Source organism: Daphnia pulex, chromosome 4, assembly GCF_021134715.1.
Source record: "Daphnia pulex isolate KAP4 chromosome 4, ASM2113471v1".
NCBI lineage: Eukaryota > Metazoa > Arthropoda > Branchiopoda > Diplostraca > Daphniidae > Daphnia > Daphnia pulex.
Genome location: NC_060020.1, coordinates 5,049,666 through 5,069,705, shown reverse-complemented (window position 1 = coordinate 5,069,705; position 20,040 = coordinate 5,049,666). Strand labels below are relative to the sequence as shown.

Genomic DNA, 20,040 nt, shown 5'->3' with positions numbered 1-20,040 from the left:
ATTGTATTTGTATAGGCCCTTTTTTCTCTCATCACATTTCAGTTTGTATGGGCACACTATGTATACCTTACTATATAGTGCTATTTATAGCGGTACATTCAAAACAACAGCCCTGTCACAAAAAATCAAAGATAAATCTTTTGATGGTACCGGTTTTTCATCAGCATAACCGGATGTCCCAAACTTCTTTTTTTTTTCCCTGTTCCGGAATGTCACGCATACCAGAATCGATTTCGAAGGGAATATTTCCGTGAACTAGATTTTGTCTTGTGTTGCGCCTGTATTCATTCTTTGTGTGTTTGAAATTTCTCACTTAAAAAAATTAAAGAAAAGACTTGCTTAAAATTGACTTACATTTGGTTATTCCAGCACTGTTACATAACAACTGAAATGGGTAATGTGAGATAATAATTGAGATTGGGTAATTTATACGAGGATTTCATGGAGCGATGTTATCCAAAATCCAGTTGAGATATGCGGGAATCGAAGTATAGACCGACGGATATGAATTGCCGCACATCCACGGACCGAAGGAAATGATACCGACCGCATAGACTTTCTCTCTTTGATGGTTGCCCCCAGCAAGTCTGTTGCTGACCGACGACGTGTCAGTCAACAAAACCGGTCCGCCAGAGTCACCCTGACACGCATCAGCACGGCGTCCACTTTCTTCACCGCCGCCCAAACAAAATTGGGATGACTCGCAGATGGAGATGGATTTGGGATAGGCGTTGCCGTAGACTGAACGGCACTCGGACGTGTTGTACCAGTTCAGACGTACTTGTTGCAACGTTTCAGAAGACTGAACTGTGTATAGAAATGTAAAATAAAAAATTCGCATGGTATACGCGAGATAAATGTTAATTACTCATTAACGCGCAAGACTTGACATCACTTGACTTATTAATGAGTTCATGATTTATCATTAAATTATTCGAATGTAAAAATAAATAAAAAAAGGAAAATTTAATTAGTACATGAATCATCGCGACCCCATCCAACCAGAACTGGATCGTCCGCGGAGATCGGTGAGTGACGTAACGGCCGCCAATCAAACGGCAAGCAAATTGGTCGTATCCAATCTATAGTCGAATTGAAATGTCAGCGGACAAATGGTCGAATATGAACGAATAAGCAATAGAATGAATAAAGATATACCAGTCGGCTTGATCGATGTGTTTAGCCTTAAAAGGGCAATGTCGTTCTGGCGATACGGAACATCAAATTTCTCGTGAACGATGGATTCGATGACGGGGATGTCGAGAACTTTATCCGCACACGACATAACATGTTCTGCAAAGGTCGGTTCGCAGTCCGGATTGGAACGTTCATCGAGCTCTCCCAATCGTACCATGTATCTTTAAATTAATAAAAATTATAGCCGAGACATAGTTACATGCTATCTAAATAGTCTTTATTTTATCTTCACCTTTTTTAAAAAATGTTTTTAGAAAAATTTAATTTGTCCTTGTGTTTAGCCCTTTGAGCTTCGAAGCATGGGGAAGTATAAATGAATAATAAAACTGAGGAGATAAAACTCGACTTACATTCGATGGGTGGTATCCCGCAGGCAGTGAGCAGCTGTCAGTACGTAGCGGTCGTTCAGGAGGACGCCTCCGCACCGGAAATCAATTTGCTGGGAGAAACCGTCGTCATCAAGGTCCCGAGACTGGTTCAAGTCTTCTTTTCTTTCTTGTTCTGTTCGTTTTTGTGGAGAAAGTGAAAATTACACACAAGCATCACTGCATGTCGAATGTGTATAACTATAGAATATAGGATGTGTGTATAATCTACTGTGTGCTACTGGACATTATACGTCCCGCTACCTCGGTCAATGGGTTTGTAGGCCAGCCGGACAACCATAGGATATTGTCCAAGATGGGCCTTCTTTCCGCCCATGATTCGCGTGGACGGCATTTCCAACGGTTGAGACAAACAGTCGCTCCGATTCAAGCCGGGGAGGAGATGACGATTTGGGTGCTGATTGTACGGAATTGCTAAGTTTTCTGTATTCTCCTCAGGTGGTAATTCGTCTGGGAAAACTATGCGTGTCGTGTCATCAGCCATTTTAACTTCCGGGCAGCAGTACAACATGATTCGATTTTTGGATTTTCCGCACCGTAGTTTACGCAGTATAGGCTGCGTCCATCGTGAAGGATTCCGTTCAATAGTTTTCCACGCTGGACATTGAGGTAGTTCGTCGCAGTGGCCACTTAGAAGACCTTGTGGACTCAGAACTGTGCTGTGGTTCAGGTCGAAAAATGATTCTAGAGCTAATATTGGAATGTCGGACTGAACGCCAAAGTGAACGTCACAACGTTCACCCCGAACACTCCATTGGGAGGACCAGGATCCGTAATAAGATGGGATTGCTTGGTGACTAACACGGGCAATAAAAATTAACCAAAAAGGGAAGTCTAGAAGACGCATCGTTGACTTTCGACCGTGTCATTCGAGTGGTGACAAACAACTACCCATTTTCTTCCGTGTTGCGATTATCTATACTTTAATTTCCACAATATCAGATGAGAAAGACGTCGTCCAGCTTCATTGAGATTCTAGTATACCATTTCGCCAACCGGAAGTGAGTTTAATAAGCCATTACCATACATATCTTGCAGCAGCAAAAATAAAATTGGTCAAAACATCCGTAATCATGAAGCAAACAAAACAAGAAGGCGATTTTTAATGAACATGCGCGTCACATTGCCGCCACAACCTCGTATGCATTATGCATTATCGCTTATGAAACAATATGCAGTTTCCAGCAGATTGGTTCATCAAAGTCTTATTAGGCGGACGTTCGTGATCGTGTTTTGATTTTTCTTAATCATAGCCAATGAAAGCCAAATTGTCTTTCCTTTAACTATTATTTGATAGAAACACGATTTTTGAAGTGTTCACGGTGTTCACGGTCCTACTAAGAGCGGTGGCGTCATCTAGTAGTCAGATGTTCATACGCTAGGCTATGGCTAAACGACCCGGCCCTTCACCCGGGACATAACCCAACCTTATTACCCGAGTTGATTTTCATAACAAAAAATACGATACATAAGCAAAGTCACATGAATTTTTTTTGGCGTTGGAGCAACACAAAGCCAACATTTTAACACAATGTATTTTAGATGTCTTAATTTCAAATGAGTGAGCGCAGTGTTCTACGTTAAATGTGTAAATAATACGAAATATGTTCTCAAAGTTTTGATTAGTAATAGATAATAGCTTGTGACTGTAGTACGCGAAAAAGGCTTTACACGTCAGTGCAGAGCAGACCATGAGATGCGGACTCCGTAGCTCGTCTTTAAGTTGTTCAGCTTCACGATGACCACGGCTTTATGGTGCGGTAGTTTAGTAGGGAAAAGAGATAGAGAAGTACTGAATCCAGGAGACTTGATGTAGTCGTAATTGACATCAGGTTGGTAGTGAGTTTCTTTCATGATGTCGAGATCGTCGAACCCTTCTCTCAATCGGATTCCTGTGTTTGAGCATCGAGTTATCACTTCTTGTATCAACAAAATTTTAATTTTAAATCTGTAGGAAGATACCTTTATAGAAGTCGTTGTGCCTTTCAGGTTTAGTACATAGCAGAAGAAGCGGCGTTTCATTTCCGGGCACAGTCACTTCAACCGAGTTGCCGTTGGGATCGCCACATTGCGAAATCTTCTGCACTCGTGTCAGGTTGAGCAAACCGGAAACTTCAATCTATTTCACAAATTCGTATAAAGTATGTTTTAAAACATATATGATGAATACGTTGGATCACTTGGTGATCACTGACTAATTCACACGCAAGTTAATTATATTCTTACGTTTAATGTTAATGCAGCAGTTTCATTTCCGGCAATTCTTTTGCTTTCCCGTTGAATGACAAAATCCCACGCGCAAATCAGCGGACTGACCTTATCTTCATCTTCAAAGTATTGCCTATTTCGATTAACAATATTATTCAACAGAATTCGGTAAAATGTTTTTGATATCGTGCGCTTATCAGTCACTTACGGTAAGTTAATGACGCCGTCGACTGTGACATTAGGGCGGGGAGATCCGCAAATATACAATGGGTGAATGAAATCGTATCGGCCGTTGAACACGGGCGAGCTGGATTTGAAATAAAGTGAAGTGGAACGTAGCGCATCGATGTGGAGAGCGGCCAACAAATTGGGCGTCGATGAAAGTACTCGGGCGGGTAAAGAGACATTTCCCATCTTGCAAATAAAATGTACCATAGGTATAATTACATTTGAATGTCTTCATTACGGTATGGTGTTAAATACTACCTGAAACTGCAGTTGACAGAGATAGCCCTTGCCTCTGGTACTTGTGTAATTTCCAGTGGCTTTGAGCCGGTTGGCGTTGACGTCGAGAATTGTCAGATCGTTTTTGAAATCGCGGAAAATCAGTCGATCCGCGCAAGGATGTGTGACCGACTTCATATTGACGCTGTAAAGAGTTAACATGACTCGACTGGAGCTGCGTCGATTACCCTGTATAAATGAATCAGCGTAGAGAAATTCAAATTGCGTAACAGCAAAAGCGAAACACTTTTGAAAAGTTCTGACAGATGGAGCCGGCATTCTCACCTGGAAATTATAGCGGCACTTGAGGTCCGCCGAGTCTGCCGAGCGTTTGTACAATAAAGTGTTGTACGGGGAAATCCACTGGCCCGAAGTCCGAGTGGTCGGATCGTAGATGACGTCACAATCGGTATCGGCGGTTTTGATCCCCTCCGGTTGGCTGTTGTTGAAAAAATCGTAGTGGGCCCAGAAGTTGATTGACGAACCGCTGTACGACCCAACCCGACTAATCTCCATGATATTAAATTTAAAAAAATAATCAAATAAATTTATCTTTTACTTTCGTAGGAGAGATTTACCTGTGGAATCGGAGGAATAGAGCATTCCCCGTCGACAGAAAATCCTTACGTTCCAGCGGTTTCGAAAAAGTGTCGCAAAACGTTTTAATGATCCGAGCCGGATTAGCTTCACTTCCGTCGTAGATGGTCAACGATTCGCTGCAGTCGCCCGTCGGCTGTCTGATTGGCGCATCTGGTTTGCTAATGCGAAATCTATAAACCAAAGGAAAATAAACAGCATTTGAGTATTATTGCGCTGCATATGGCCTGTTTGCTACCCTTGTAGGGTGTTTATAAAACAAATGATTAGATAAAAAGGCATCTATTTACGTCGGAAAATAAACACGAACGATCTGCTCCGGTTTGCCTGTGATCAAGTAAGTGCAAACGGTATTGGGCAGGTACCAGTGCATCGGCGAAAGAAAAAGACCCTGTTAGATTAAAATTTTACAATGAAATTTAAACGTCATTTCCAAATTAGATGACAAGAACTGACCTCTGAATCGCCGCTACTTTCCAACGATGCGCTAGTCAGAATGTAGCTGCAAACCGGATTAGATTTTGAATCATTGCTCGACTTCTCTGCGGGCTGGTGAACCATATGCTGATTGAATACGCTGCCTACATTACCGGGCCAGCTGTCCACATTGAAGTGGAAACCCGTGTTCAATAAAGGTCCTAATTCACAAACGTAGTTGTTATATTTAAACATATTTCTTTTGCGAGAGGAGATCTTTTTGTTTTGGATCGATACCCGCTGCCGAAGAAACGAATTCCAGCAAAAGATCGGTCCCCGTGCCGACGATGGAAAACGGAAAGCGACCGATCCCGCAAAACGTGCCAATTACAACGGCAGATTCGCTATTGCCATCGTAGACTCTATCGAGATTAGAAACAAAAAAAAACGGGATTAAGTTGGAGATGAGCGAAAGATTACGGTCGGAGATGATCAGACCTGATAAAATCGTGAGGGCAAGTTTCTTCGCCAATAGGTCGGAGGGGGCACATGATGTAATTGTCGCATCTTTGGCCGTCAACGTTGAACTCTCCGTCTTCAGTGAAAAGCTACAACGACATACTTTCCTCGTTAGCATTTTTTGGGGGGTGGTTATATATAATCAAGCGGACGTGATTTACCTTGATAAACGGCTGCCTGGTGCTCACGTGATAGAGACAACGACGATTCCGAGGGTAGACACCGGGAAAGTTGGGTGATTGGACAAAGCACGTCTGCAGACGACAATCCGTGAATTCCCGATCGCAGGACAAGGAACTAACTTCCCCAATCAATCCCAGAATGGAATGTCACAGATATGTTAAAAGGTAATAGTTAACCCGGCGGAACTATTTCAGATGATTGAAAATCAATATAGGATATAGAATGTACACACCCTGGCGTCATGGGTTGTCCACGGCGGTGGGGATAGAGAGGAGGATGGTGGCCGTATCGTTCGACGAGTTGTTGCTGTTGCTCCTATAATTGATATATTCATTAACGAGACGAAGAGAGACGCGCATCAGTGAACAAATGATGCCACTCCCGATGAGCCATTATATACGTTATCGACCTTGATTGGAGACATGACTAACCTGGCGTGTGTAAACGGCAAATTGGTATCGATCGTCGTAACTCTCGGCGAAGAAATGCAATTTCACCATGTTGTTCTCCGAGATGAATAATCGGCTCCGTTCGATCTCGCCGCAGTAGAACCCGGGATTGCCCGAATCGTGCAGTGCCGTCGGCCCGTCGTAAATCTGTCCGTATATTACAGCAGCATCGTTGGCGCACGGCAGTCAAGGCACAATAATAATATAAGACGTTTTGCTACCGGGTACAATATATAAAAGACATTCAAAAAGAGACTGTACCTGTAGGTTTCCCCCGATGCAGGTGGTGGCATTGACTAGTTGACCCCATTGAAAACGCTGGAACTTGAGGACGATGACCAGAGCGACGTCTTTCGGCGCACTATTGGCACGCGGTTTCACCTTTTAAAAGTACAGTCATTTAAATGATAATTCAAATAAACCGCCAATAGACACGAAAAAAGAATTCTAATTGCAAATGGATAAATGGAACTTACGAGAAACCAACAATTGTAGGGCCGTCCTTTATTAAAACCCGTCAGCAACGGATTGGCTAGGACGTCGCCTGCCTCGACAGTGCGATTGCAACCCGTTCGATTGATATCAGCTCTCGCCAAGGCAATCAGACAAAATAAAACCTCGATCAAGAAAAACAATGGCTTATGCAGTTCCATTTAAAGGAAGAAACGGAACGGATCGGCGGGCGGAGACGTGAACTTGGTACTTTACTGGCCCAACTTGACCGCCAAACTGTGTGCGGTGACGGCGAAGACGACAAACGAAAACCCCAGCCAGTATTGATCGGCGCTAGTTTTTGGCAGCTGCGCGCAATCACCCAATTCACGGACACACACAGCACAGTATACAGACGACTGTCTCTTTTGTATATAAGAAACACGAAAACCTTCAGATTAGTCGATCAATTTACGGTGGCAAAGAATAGAATGAAAGCGTAATGCCGGCTACCACACACTTACTATATTGTTAACGTTGATTAATCAACATAACAAATGCAATAGTCAATCCGCTTTCCTTTAATTAAATCCCTGCACTATAGCAATTGTCTATACATAATGTATTACTGATCAAGGACGTACGGCAACTTTTCTCATCACTTTCTTTTCTAGCCGATTGGAACTTTTCCGTTAGGAGAGAGGTAAAGCAAATTAACGATGCGAATTATTTTTCCATTCGTTATCGTATAAATTTGCATAGCAATAAATATTTTTTGTATAAAGATTAAACGTTGTATACGGTATACATTTGACTGCAACATGCTTCTTGGCACGCCTTTTATGCATATGCGATTCAAATTTTTTTGGAAAATCATATGATTTATGGAGGATATCTCAGCATTCAGTATCGAGAAACTGGCAAATGTCCCGGACAGCTTGTCTACTTGTAGAATTTACATTCATGTCATTTTCACGTGGTCGTTTTCAATTATACTCAAAAGTGAGATTTGTTTGACTTTACATTCCCGCAACCAGGGCCCATGTCATTTCCACTCTTCCCAATCAAACAAAATAAACAGGAGAGGTCCCAGCATAATATTTTAGATTTACTGCTCAATCTGAAAATTTGCTCACTACTTTTTTTGTGAATAGTCCATGGAGATTTAATTAGACCTCATGACAATGGCAGTTTTATTAAATTTCTAAAGAACAATATTTCTTTTCTTTACATAACGAAACTTTCAATGGTTGTCCTCAAACACAGGAAATCTGAAGTGCTACGGACACGAAATGACATCTCCAACAGCCAAAAGAAACACTTCCTAGAATCCGAACCCGACCCCGAAAAAAAGGACACCGAATATGAAAATAATTAATTGCTACTTCCTTTGAAATTTATCGACGCGTGAAGCGTGCTATGCGTCGCCGGTCCGTAGGGATGCGATAGAATTTTTGTTGACCCACTTATAACATAAGGCGCTGTGGAATACGTGCTGCTGCTGCTGCCCTTTGCTTTTGTGCCACTGCCACTACATTAAATTAGATTTGAAGAGGAGAACCCTTGGAAGTCTGCTGTTGACGCAGAGAAACCTTGGCTGTCAAGGACGGGTTATTCAAACAAAGCTATCCAATTATGTATATTCCCCTAACGTAAAGGGCCGTGTTATTTCAGTTAACCAGGCTGAAAATTTATCAAAACTAGCCCTAAATATATAAAAGTTATCCGCCTATAGGTACAGAACACGGTAAATTAAATATTTCCCTGGTTGGACGCACGGAGTTTGACCGATTTCACTCATTTCCCAACTACAATCGAACAGACGGAGCATTTCACATCATAGCATGCGCAATAATTTCGAAACGATGTGAATAAAGCTAGGCATGCATTTATATACCGTCGGCTCGACTCGTCGACTGGGTTCATTCAACAGAGCATATAAGCTCTGCCGATTTCGTTGAAATCTCTTGCATATAAGCCAGCAGACGCCAATCTTCTGAAGCCGTTTTGTTCCGGCTCGTCGTTTTTCAATCCTCCACTTTCCGCTTGATTCGACGCTCTTTGTGTTGCAACAACAACAATACAATAGCAAAAAGTCAACCACCCCTCTCCGCCGTTCTCACCGCCTCTATAGTACTACATATCCACCCTTCGAGTAAATAGCCTTTTTTTCGATTTAAGGAAAACCCGAGACTGTCTCTTCTCTTTTCGTGGTTGACGGCGTGATTGCATCAACCTCCGGACAAAAGCCGGTTCAGTTCAGTTCGAGACTCGAGAATGTATTTATGCGTTCGTATTTTGCTCTCAGTTTACGAGAGATTCTTTAACGAGAGAAAAAAGAAAAGAATAAGAAAATCGTTGAAGACGGCGCTCTGCGCTGCGCCGATGAGGGTTGGCGTAATGCCACATTTTTCATGTTATTAGTACCATCGTAAGGAATAGTAGTTTATAGCAAGATGGTCGCCTCGACCTATAGCCTGTATTATAATTCAGTTAAAGCCCGTTGTGAAAAAAAAAGAAAAAGAATAATAATAGTAGATATCGAAATGCGCCTTTTCAATTTTCGGCTCGTCGTTCTGAATGGGATGACTGATGAAAATTGAAACTGAAAAGAAAGAAACGCTCGATGCGGTCGTTTGTTGTCTATTTGGATATGCAGAGGTATCCAGTCTCCGTCTGAAAGCTATTAACTATACACAGACAAAAAGAAAAAAAAAAGGAGATAGCATATACTAAACTGGCCGTATCGCAAAGAGTGGGCCCACCCGGTCTTGGTCAGTGTGGAGATGGCGAACAGAAAGATCTAATCAATTGAAAGGGGGCAGTCTCCTTTTTCAAAGCTTTTCGACTTGTTTGTTGTGTCCGTCTAGCTATAGCGGTACTATCCATACGGTCCAACTTAGCTGGGCCAGGTCGAAAGTCAAGATGAGAAATAAAACCATTAAAGGGAAACTTTTCATATTATATGGCCTGATGCTTGTATCAGGCCTATATGACTTAAACGAACACATATTTCTTCTCAGTTTCTTTTTACGACCCATGTCCAGATTTAGGAGGAAGCCTTTATTTTTTTTTCCCCGTGGCACGGGGGCTATTTCGTGTTTATTTTTCCAGAAGATTTAAGTGCCTGGTAAAATAGGTGTATAGGTAAATCACAAGCCAAGCGGCCGGGGAAGTGAGTAGTTCTGTTTAGCCCAAAGTATATAGCCCTGTATATCTCAGGTTAACCTACTGCTCAGTCTTCGCTATAACTGCCAGCAAGCGTTATTCGAGATTCCATCCAGGCTAGACTAACGGACTCTCTCGGTAGATGGCTGCGGAATCTTCGTATTGTGTCGGCGTTCAATCACCTAAAGGCTAAAACCACTGGACTAAGGGAAAGAAAAGAAAATTAAACAACAAGAAATTACTGGTTGAAGTTTGGTTGACGTCCGGTTGTGTCCGACACGACACCCTCTGGTATAGAAAATGAGACTGAAATTATCGTGACAAAACCAAAAGAAAAAACCAAAGACAAGGTAACCGACCCCTGGTTATTCCGTCACCACGAAAAGAGTGAGTAGAAGGACAGGACTTTGAGCATTCCTCAGCCGAAATACCCGCGACTACGCTTTTGGTCACGAATAATGTTGCTCAGACATGACGAGAATTCAATCAAGTGTAGATTGCGAGCCGTGTTGAATTTCACGGACGTTTCCTTTCTTCTGATTCAGTTATCTTGTTTAGACAGCGTTAATCCGTGAAGTGGATAGCGCTCATGCACGTCCATCTTATAGATTGAATAGAATCGCAACGCGAAAGCCGCTCTCAACGGTCGTAGAGAACTTGCACGGGTGAAAGCTCACCTAGTTTTTCTTTCTTATTTGACGATGATGATGAGGCTACTTTCCGTTCTCTCCGGTCAAGTCATCATCGCTCGTGAACGTTTTCTTCTGTCTCCTCATACGAAACGGAACGGGGAAAAATAAGGGCGGCGCAGACTGTTGGTTCAAATGATCCGAGACAAGACATCGATCATGAAAATAGAATTTGGCGAGCTAATACTATAAGTCGACGGTTTCGGATGGAATAGAAAACAGCGTGACGCCACCAAAAACACGTATATACCAGAACAAAAAAAAGTGAGCCCGTCATGGCAGTCCAATAATTTCTGCTGACGCTTATTACTTTGGTGCGCATCGAATAAAAACGGTACCACAGATGAAAGTATGTATAAAGTCGTTAACTACTATTTCCGAATTGGAATAAGAGATGTTATCAGATGTTGGGTTGTTTCAAGAGAAAGCCAGTGAGCAATGAAGTTGTGAACTGTTTGTTTCATTCGCTGAAATCCAACCTTTAGCTGTATTTTATTTGTTTTAATGTCTGAAAACAAAACAATGAAAGACAGAAACTGCTGGCAAACAAAAACGTTCCGCTCCGACAAATATGGCATCCCTTGTTAGGACTTTTATTTTTCGCTCTTATTTTATTTGCATCCGAGTTCGGTACTATACTACTTGGGACGAGTCATTGGAGCGATCTCAAGGTACTTATCGCGTTGGCATGACGAGCGAACTTTCTTTTTTCCCTCCACGCAGCAAACACAAAAATAGACAAATAGGTTCGAGTGTTTGATCGCTTCTTTGGAAAACCAACTTTAGAAAACCACTCAAACGAGTTATACACAGTAATAATTCTAGAAGGGAAATATAAATTTAAAAGGGAAGAGCAATTGAAGATTCAATTAAAGTATCCTTCCACGTAGTAAAAAAATACCTACTGGGGATCAACGGCTGTGACCTTCTACTGCTCTCTCATATACAATTGCTGTACAGCTATATAATCGGCACAGAGGTGTATATAGATACAGCATTAAGAGAAGGAAAAACATTTTTTTTTATGAACTGTCGGAATGTCTTTCTGTCGACCGACAAACACATGAAAAAGCAAATCAACATTTTTTCCTCATCGTCGCACAACGACTCAAAAGAATTTTTCATCAAATCCACTCCGATTAATCGCAACGGAATCAAAAAATGTCCTTGTTTATTACATTTTTTGTGAAAAGCAAAAGCAATGTTAACGAGGATTTGTATACTGACATAACTTTTATACTAGACTAAACCCCAATTTACAGTGTAAAAATATTTCCTAATAATTGAAGGGCTTTGATTATTCCCTCAGCTTCGATTTTGAATAAATTCGAATCGATATCTTAAAGTTTTAAAGCATTGCTAATTAGAATATTAGTGTCGTCTGCTGTGATATTAGTGTCGAACTTTCGTTGTCCATGGAAAAGGAGACTAAGATTTCAAAGAAAGACGTAACAATCACTTTTGATATGATTTTGATTGATTGATCACACGTGGATGTACGAAAATAAATTAGAAAATGTGGTCATCGTCATGCCAACTTTGAACTTTGGTGTCGCAGATTTCCATGCTCTCCACCCCATGCTGTTTGTCAGGTAATACAATACTCAGATTAAAAATGGGATGACTATGGTAGCTTAACTAGAAGAGTTAAACTAGTTCAAAGTTTGTGAATTGTTACTTGTTGACTAGCATTATTTATCCCCTTGTCAGTGCATGGCAGTTTATTTTCACTACATGTATAACCTTTTCCTCTGTGCAGATTTGAGGCCTGAGCCAGCCATCGTATCAGCAAAGTTTTGCTTAAGTGCTGGACCTCCAGTCATATGATTTGACTGATGACCTGTCATCAACAACAATCACACCATCATCGCTTAGGTAAAATAATTTTCGTTACTTTTATTAACCTGCATGTGACCTAGACCTGCCATGTTAGTTATAGCATAAATGTACATGGGGACCTTCAATTCTCCTGTTTATTAACAATTAGGGTATACCCTTGGTTTACCCACTGTCTCAGTTTCAACTTTTCTTTGTTTGTTATTGATTGTTCCTCAAAATTTTTTTCGTAACTCATTGTTGAAATTTTTTTATTTAGGGCATCCTGTTTAATTGGAGAAACTTCCAGTGTCGACCGAGTTAAGGATCTCTTCAATTCCCCTTCCTTTAAAAGTCCTCGTGTACGCCCATGCGAGTGTGGGTGTATTCACGAGGACTCCCTTTTACCCATCCCTCCTGGTGGATCCAACTATTCTTCCGGCTACGGCTGGAGCACTTATGGATGTCTGGCTGTATTTCCCAGGCTTAAAGGTAGGACAAAATCATTTCTATCTTTCCTGTCTGACTATTGAGTGGCGTTTATTGTAAATCGTTGCTGAGTACGGAGTACGATTATTCCTATGGGCTGAAACTGTTTTCTCTTGCTGTTTTGTTTTTCTCAGTCAGGGTTCGTTCATTAAATAGCTCACGTGTAGAACAACTGCAGATCAGGCGTGTTTTTGTACCTCACAATTTTTTATGTGGGTAAACAATCATATTCAGAAATATTTGATTGACACACTTGAAGCAAATTGCAACTTGAACAATTTTTTTCCACCAAGAGGGTCTTGCCTCCATACCGGCTCTTTCCTGTTTTTTTTTTAAAGCCCAAGTTGCAGTGCATTTAGGCTATTTTCTGCATGGTTGCTTAATTTTGCTCTGAAAATTAAGAAGCCAGTGATGGTTGAAGTATATAGACGCACAACCTTGAATTTTCAGTTACGCTAGCCTACGTTTTATTTTGTTTTATTATTATTTTCGACTCGGAATACCATTTTCGTGTAATTTCTTTATTTCCCTTTTTCTGCCCCCTTCCTCTCTGCTGCCCTATCCTACATTCCCCCGGCCCACAGTATCTTTTATGTTTTCGTTTTGTTTGGGTTCTTTTTTTATATATTTTCTCTGTGACAACAGGTACAGAATCTCTACCTTTTGAGAAAGACTAAATAAAATAAAATAGAGCCGTGAACAAGTTCCAGACATCCGAGTTCAGGTCCAATGGCTTCGAAAACTTGCCGACAATAATCTGAAACCTCAGTTTGCGTCACGTTTCTACGTCAAGACAAGAGTCAAAAGACAGGGACGATGAGGCAGACGGTAGGGAAGAAAAAATCTAAAATAAAAAAAAGGCGTAGGAAATAGAAATATTTGAGGAGAGGTGACCAAAGTTGAAATACTACACCGCGCGTTATATAACCCTCGACTATATAGACATCCCCGCGCTATTACAGTAGTAGTAGTAGTTTTATCTCGATCGTTTGTTTGTGTCCAAATGAGGAATGCGCCAGGTGTCTATTCTCTCCGCTACCCAACTTCTTCATTCTGTCATTCTGACTGTCAGTCTTGCCTGTCCTTGTAGTTAGTCTCTTCCAGAAAACTAAATCCAACAAAAGGCAAGTGACAGAGAAATAAGAGACAAAAGAATCAAGAAAAACGGGGAGATGGAGAGAGAAAAAGGGAAAGCCGGAAACGAGTGGAGCTTGACGGAGAAAAATGGCGAGATGAGAGGGGGGAACAGAGACGTAAACACAGAGGGGTGGAAGACATTTTTTTCGTTCTTAAAATTTTCCTATGATTTGTTTATTTTAATTCCTAGGAAAAAAAAAGAAAAGGTAATAAGTGCAGCACATCAAATGTCGGACAAAAAGGGGGGGAGGTAGTAGCGTGTGACCGGCAGGTCCCAGCACATTTGGTCCGGTGCAAACCCCCCATCCATTTTTCCTAGAGGTCCCCATCATTCTTTTCTCTCGATCTTGTACACGATATACGTCAAGTCATCAACTTATTCTTTTCCAACTAGTAGCCTATTCTTGTTACAGTTGTTTGTTATTCTTCTTTGCTGGCCTTTTTTTCCTCCCCAACCCCTTTCTCAGCCGACACCGGATATGAAGGGGACGTAAAATTCAATAGAATTTTCGTTTTGTCGTTTCTACCCAGGTCACCACGTTAACAAGTCGCAAATAAAAATTCTAAATGACGTTACCAGAAAAATAAAAACAACATTCAAACGACTTGTAAAGTTTACATTGTTGAAAAACGCTGTTTGACTCTTTTGGCCTTTCCGTTTATACCAGTAAACCACGACGCGACTTAATGGCATGCGGAAATTAATGAAATTAACGGATATTCGATGGAAACGAGTCCAACAATTATTCCATATCTGTTTTGGTGTCTATATGTTGTTGTCGTTGTTTTTTAATTCGTTCTCCTGGCTCCAATTAAATGATCGGGAACGCATTCTCCGTGTAAAGATTTTTCCTTGACCCGATCTACTGGTGCGGTTCAGTTGATTATATTAGATTCTCTCTCGTTGTTTTATTCTTTCTTTTGTTTTGTTTTTCCACGCTCGGATATGGCGTTCGACGTTCAATGTCGACATCCGAAAAAATAAAATAAACCTGGGCCAGCCAGTCTATACCCCCCTTTTCTAACCAAATAAAAAGCCTTAACATGGGAAAAAGCTCCGGGCGGATTCAAGGAAATTTATATTTGACGTCCTTTTTGTTTCTTTTTCGGTTGCTGGGTTTCCTCCCTGCTGCTGCTGTCTGTGTGGCAAGCATCCGCTATGGCCGCCCTGCTAATAATAATACCGCCGTTGCTGCTGCTGGACCGAGAAGGGCCGTGCTGCGTTGGGGTAGTAGAGTATGTTGGTGGGGGTAGGATACACAGCATAACATAATGGACTGTCCACTTCCAGTTCTCACAATTAGAGTGTGAAGGCGGCGGGCGCTGCCGTTTCTCACCATTCTCTTTTTTCCTTTTTTCTTTGGTTATTCTCCCCTTATGACTTGGATCCTTGGCATTTGAGTGTCTTCCTCTTTTAACGGTGGAAGTAGTAGCCCAAAGTTTAAGTGCAAGACCCCCATGTTGGATCCAGACGCGACCGAAAAAAAAAATAACCAATTCCGTCCGACTTGACCCCGATTTTGGCTAGTCGGAGCTAATGAGATCCGTCAAAAAACGGTTTCGTGTCTTTCATTTTTTGAGCCAGTCATAGTTTAGCTAAAGGATTGACTGGAAATTGCCCTTGTCTAGATTTGAGTTTCCTGTCGTCGTTTTTGGCTCGTGACATTTTTCCTTATAATCTGACCACTTTACCAACTTTGGAATTTGGGATGCTGACCGGGTTTCCTGATTAGCCACCAACTCGTTCGTTCCGTTCGTTTTGGAGCTGTGTAAACGTGCAGCGAACTTCAGATTTTCATGTCGATATCACATGATTGGATTCGACATAGCCTGCTGATTGAATACCGGTCAGAAGCGACTTGCGGTTGTCAGCTGATCGTCAAACTTGACGGGGGGTTCCGTTGCTATCGGAGAACTCGAAGATTTTGTTTTTTAAAGAAGAAATTGAGGGAATGAAAAAACAACACAAAAATGGTGCGCACTCAAATGAAAAGTGCACCACTTAAAAGCGAAACATAAAACACTGCTATATAGCCCATAGTATTCTGGGGGTGATGGTAAGAAAGGCGATATACACTGTGTATATGGCTTTAGCGCTTTTGGGTTCCTTTTATTACAATTTTTCTTATTTTTTATTTTATTTCTCTCCCCGACTGCTGTTGTTCTTTGCTAGATTGTGTGGCTTTTTTATCCTGCGACTATAGTACAGTACCCCCACCTCCCTTTCCCCTTCCTTTTGGGACCCTGAATGCCTTGGGCCATGTTCATTCAAACAGTTCCAGTCGGATGAAGTTGCGCGCAAGGTGCGCGGGTATTTTATTTTTTTCTTTTTCGTAGCGGGCGGGGTTTTAGCGTATGGAGAGCGCGCCCGTCATACACACGCACTCATACACTATAGGCCAGTTGTTGGCTATCGCAACTGTTCAAGAGACGCACACTTCAAAGGCTTCGCCTATATTCGATAGGGCCATCAAGTATCTGTTTCGCCTTTTTTTTCCCCTCTTCTTTTTTTTCTAAATTTTTGTTTCTTTTTACTGTCGTTCCTATCAGCCTATCCATCTATATCCTCTTGGGTTTGTTCTTCATTTCTCTTCGACTCTTGCGATCGGAGCCAAACTTGCCCCATTGCCTGGCGGGAGGTCGTCCCTGAATGTGAGGCCCATTTTCTCTCTCTCTCTTTTGAAAAGTGCCTATCGATGTTTGGTGTTTACTAACGCACGCAGTGAGCTTTCATCACGAATCTATTGCGGCAAACGTACGAGTGCTAGTGACTTTTAAGAGAGATTCAATCAAGAAAACCGGATCGAACGATTTTGGATTCTATTTACTGCCGATCGTGGACAGATCAGCCAACCGCACGGCAAGAAAATAACAGTTCGTGAAGTGGACATTAGGTTTTATTCGTTTCGATTTCGCCATCGACGTTTTGGTTGAAAAGCAGTGAACTCTCTGTTGGATTTATCGTCGTCGTTGCGTATATTTTTGGAACAAAGCCACCGGTTGATTCATTTATTTCCAGTTCTTATATCTCGTGTACGTGTGGTCTTATCGTGTCACAACTTTTTTTTTTACCGACCTCGTCAGCAAGCCAGTCGGTTGTATAACAACAACAGTGGAAAGGGAAAAAAACAAACCGCGAGACGGATAGTGTGTGTGTAATCTGACAGGATGCTGACGAAAATGGTGAACATGAATAATAATCAGGTGAGTGGAAGATTTCTTTGAACAATTTGTGCATTTCCAAAAAAGCTTTTGCGGCCACTTGCATTTTGTTGTAACGTGATATTGTTTTATGCGTACTGCTGCTACTACTACCACTCGGATAAATAATGAGAACTCGATTGTGAAATCTTTGTGTTTGTTTGGGGTGGATGCCGCCGAACTGATGGAAATATTTGGAACCGCAAAACGTACGATCGAATAATTACCAGTCGCATTTTGACGAAAGGCATTTGTCCGAAACTGGCCAAAGTTATGAAATGGCATTTTTGTCGGTCGGTTGGTCTAGAAACTTCATCTTGTAATGGAGAACTGGAACGCGCTTTTCCTTTTAGCCATAGTTTTCGCTTTTTTAAAAGCATTTTAACCGCCCGTCACAAAAGAAAACGGCCAGGAGAAGAGAGAGAAAAAAAAAAAATGTTATTTGACTCCCGCGGTAGTCTAGTCTGGTTTTCACTTCTTTCTTTATTGGTTCAGTTTTTTGAATTTTTGAATACGTCGGGAGCCAACGGTTGCACGAATGCCGTGTGCTACGCTCACGGGCACCTGTTGGACGTTGGCTCCTTGTCTCCCCTCCCTGCCCTAGAGGCCTAGTAGTTGTTTATTATTGACTACAAGTCTACACCAACGTCAAAATAAAAAGGCGCCATCTTTAATATCTCTAGCCCCTCGAGTTCACTTTCTTTTTCTTTTTTTGAAATTATTTTTTGATACATTATTTTTTGTTTTATACTAGATTTTAAATTTTCCGGGAAATTACGCAGTGGCTACTTTTTTTACGATTGCGGTTTTTTATTCGATTGCAAAGATTTCCCGATAGATGGTGCAATCCATTCGCATTATCATGAAGAAAAAAAAAAAAAAATTTTGAAAAAGATGGAATAGAATTTGTTAAAAAAAAAATAATAGAGTGGATAATGGATAATGCTGTTACGAAAGGTTCTTCTTCGATATCATTGGAGGGCTAGAAAAGATGAAGTAGACGGGCATGTAAGTGCGGAATGGTACGGTGTTGGGATCAATCACTCGTCCAAACGAACAACAACAAGCCCAGCATTCAGACTTGTAGAGGCAGGTTTTCAACAGCACGACAAGGAACAGGGCAACAAAGTTGAACGATGAGAGAGCCAGCTAGCTCCTAGCCCTCCTGATAGGAAGGAGGGAGAAAAAAAGGTCGACCCAAACGGTGCGGGGAAATGGCAAACGAAATGAAATAAAAGATTAGAAATCAAAAAAAGACTTCATGGGGATTTCCAACCGTATTTTTACATATGTGCAAGCTCAGCCAATCGAAAGTCACTCCGCCGCGTGAATGACTAAGTAGCTATAGCAAACAAAAAAAAACAAAAAAATAATATCGTTATATTTCGAAAAACCAAAAGTGGAAAAGGCATACACACACACATATTCAAATGCCAACAGGGAAATAAAATTTAAAAAAAGCCAAGAAAAGAATAAAGAATAAAAGAAACGCACACAATATCTGGCGATTCGGGTGCGTGACTGGAACCGATACTGGCGCGCGTGTGGACATGTAGGAATCGGTTATAGACTCTGCGTCGAGCTGCTGAATATAAACGGGATCCCCCGCCACTAGCTTCTTTTCTCTATCCATCTCCTAAACTTCATGCGCAGTCCATTGAAAAAAGAAAATTGGCTTCTACTTCTTCTTCTTCTCCCGAAGAGAGCCGATGGATCAGTCACGCTCCGGCTAGCGCTATATGGCCAGCGTTTCATCTGCCTGGACTTTTGTGTGAGCCTGCGCCAAAAGAAGTCATTCTTCTTCGACTATAGACTACAAAAGACTCTCGAAAGTCGAAACTTATTTGAATATGCGCAGGATATGCGTATAGCATCGATGATTCGTTTTTTCCATCTCCTTTCCTGGCGCCGTTCGAATTGTCTCCTGCGAATCCGCAACTTTCACGCCAATCATTTCCGTCTTTTTTTCCTTTCCCCTTTAGATTCGCTCTGTCTGTGTTTGACAGATTCTCATCATATTTTCCTTTCTCTCTCCTTTGACACTGTGTGTGTACATTCCCCCTTTCGTGTGTTTTTAGCTGATACAAAGACGCATTCCAACCATTCCGCCATTCCGCCCCATCAGCTAAGGTATCATATAGATGTGTATATACACACACGGTCGAACGCGCTGCATACCTTCTTGCCGAGTTCGTGGGCCGCAGAGGAATCAGACTTCAAGCTGGGCAGGGTTGAAAAGAAAAACCCTGGAATGAATAACCCAGGGTTGAAAAAAAAAAAGGCAAAGTCATAGGGTGAGAGTCTCAGCCGACTTGGGCTGGATATTGTGCGTTCACCTCGGTTAGAATGTTGTGTACAATGGATGCTGGAAAACCTGGAACAATAACATATCGTAAACAGAGGGAACAAGGGTCAAAAGAGGACGAAAAAGAAAGGAAAGTTTTTTTGTTTTTTTAATATCACAACTCGTGGCCGTATCAAACAACAACCCCCTCCGAGGTATTTAAGAACTTTGGGGGGTTGTAGGTGGTGCTATCGGACGTGATGGTGCATTGCGTTCATTTTTTAAATACTAAGGTGCGGATGTACGGGATGATACGGATCTAAAAAAACAAAAAACAACTTGACCCCGATCGATGTTCAAATGTT

The 20,040-nt window shown here is 41.6% G+C and overlaps 3 protein-coding genes across 5 annotated transcripts in view; 1 reads left to right on the top strand and 2 right to left on the bottom strand.

The window, feature by feature from the left end:
* Window positions 1-345: 345 nt before the first annotated feature.
* On the bottom strand, window positions 346-2,476 carry LOC124192246 (serine protease easter-like). The gene is made up of 5 exons (XM_046585452.1): window positions 1,827-2,476; window positions 1,548-1,698; window positions 1,159-1,358; window positions 978-1,082; window positions 346-807 (listed from the first exon to the last, which is right to left on the bottom strand). Exons 1-5 carry the CDS (start codon window positions 2,428-2,430, stop codon window positions 440-442), a joined length of 1,428 nt encoding a protein of 475 aa, XP_046441408.1. The 5' UTR covers window positions 2,431-2,476; the 3' UTR covers window positions 346-439.
* A 603-nt stretch (window positions 2,477-3,079) lies between these two features.
* LOC124192221 lies at window positions 3,080-7,227 on the bottom strand. Its single transcript, XM_046585422.1, has 16 exons — window positions 6,937-7,227; window positions 6,722-6,841; window positions 6,443-6,607; window positions 6,244-6,326; window positions 5,990-6,125; window positions 5,808-5,917; window positions 5,607-5,731; window positions 5,349-5,530; window positions 5,183-5,283; window positions 4,874-5,065; window positions 4,581-4,800; window positions 4,278-4,484; window positions 4,000-4,205; window positions 3,810-3,924; window positions 3,546-3,702; window positions 3,080-3,475 (listed from the first exon to the last, which is right to left on the bottom strand). The coding sequence occupies exons 1-16, from the start codon at window positions 7,111-7,113 to the stop codon at window positions 3,258-3,260; spliced, it is 2,514 nt and encodes an 837-aa protein (XP_046441378.1). The 5' UTR covers window positions 7,114-7,227; the 3' UTR covers window positions 3,080-3,257.
* A 4,883-nt stretch (window positions 7,228-12,110) lies between these two features.
* The window catches only part of LOC124192376, a 35,012-nt gene continuing 27,082 nt past the window's right edge, over window positions 12,111-20,040 (top strand). Inside the window, exons 1-3 of one of the 3 annotated variants that reach the window (XM_046585611.1) lie at window positions 12,111-12,341; window positions 12,509-12,624; window positions 12,845-13,056. In XM_046585611.1, coding sequence (XP_046441567.1) covers window positions 13,024-13,056 — 33 coding nt within the window. In that variant the 5' untranslated portion in view covers window positions 12,111-12,341; window positions 12,509-12,624; window positions 12,845-13,023. Of the gene's footprint in view, window positions 12,342-12,508; window positions 12,625-12,844; window positions 13,057-16,565; window positions 17,395-20,040 lie in introns of those variants that run through there. The other 2 variants (XM_046585610.1, XM_046585612.1) reach the window with 2 other exon arrangements.

Bases quoted from the DNA above. Each gene is read 5' to 3' on its own strand.
- LOC124192246 (XM_046585452.1), bottom strand. From the start codon at position 2,430: ATGCGTCTTCTAGACTTCCCTTTTTGGTTAATTTTTATTGCCCGTGTT. The intron at 1,359-1,547 runs GTAAGTCGAGTT...ATTAATTTAAAG, and splicing joins CGGGATACCACCCATCGAAT to ATACATGGTACGATTGGGAG. The intron at 1,083-1,158 runs GTATATCTTTAT...ATTCGACTATAG, and splicing joins CACATCGATCAAGCCGACTG to ATTGGATACGACCAATTTGC.
- LOC124192221 (XM_046585422.1), bottom strand. From the start codon at position 7,113: ATGGAACTGCATAAGCCATTGTTTTTCTTGATCGAGGTTTTATTTTGT. The intron at 5,284-5,348 runs GTCAGTTCTTGT...TTAATCTAACAG, and splicing joins AAAGTAGCGGCGATTCAGAG to GGTCTTTTTCTTTCGCCGAT. The intron at 3,476-3,545 runs GTATCTTCCTAC...GCTCAAACACAG, and splicing joins GCACAACGACTTCTATAAAG to GAATCCGATTGAGAGAAGGG.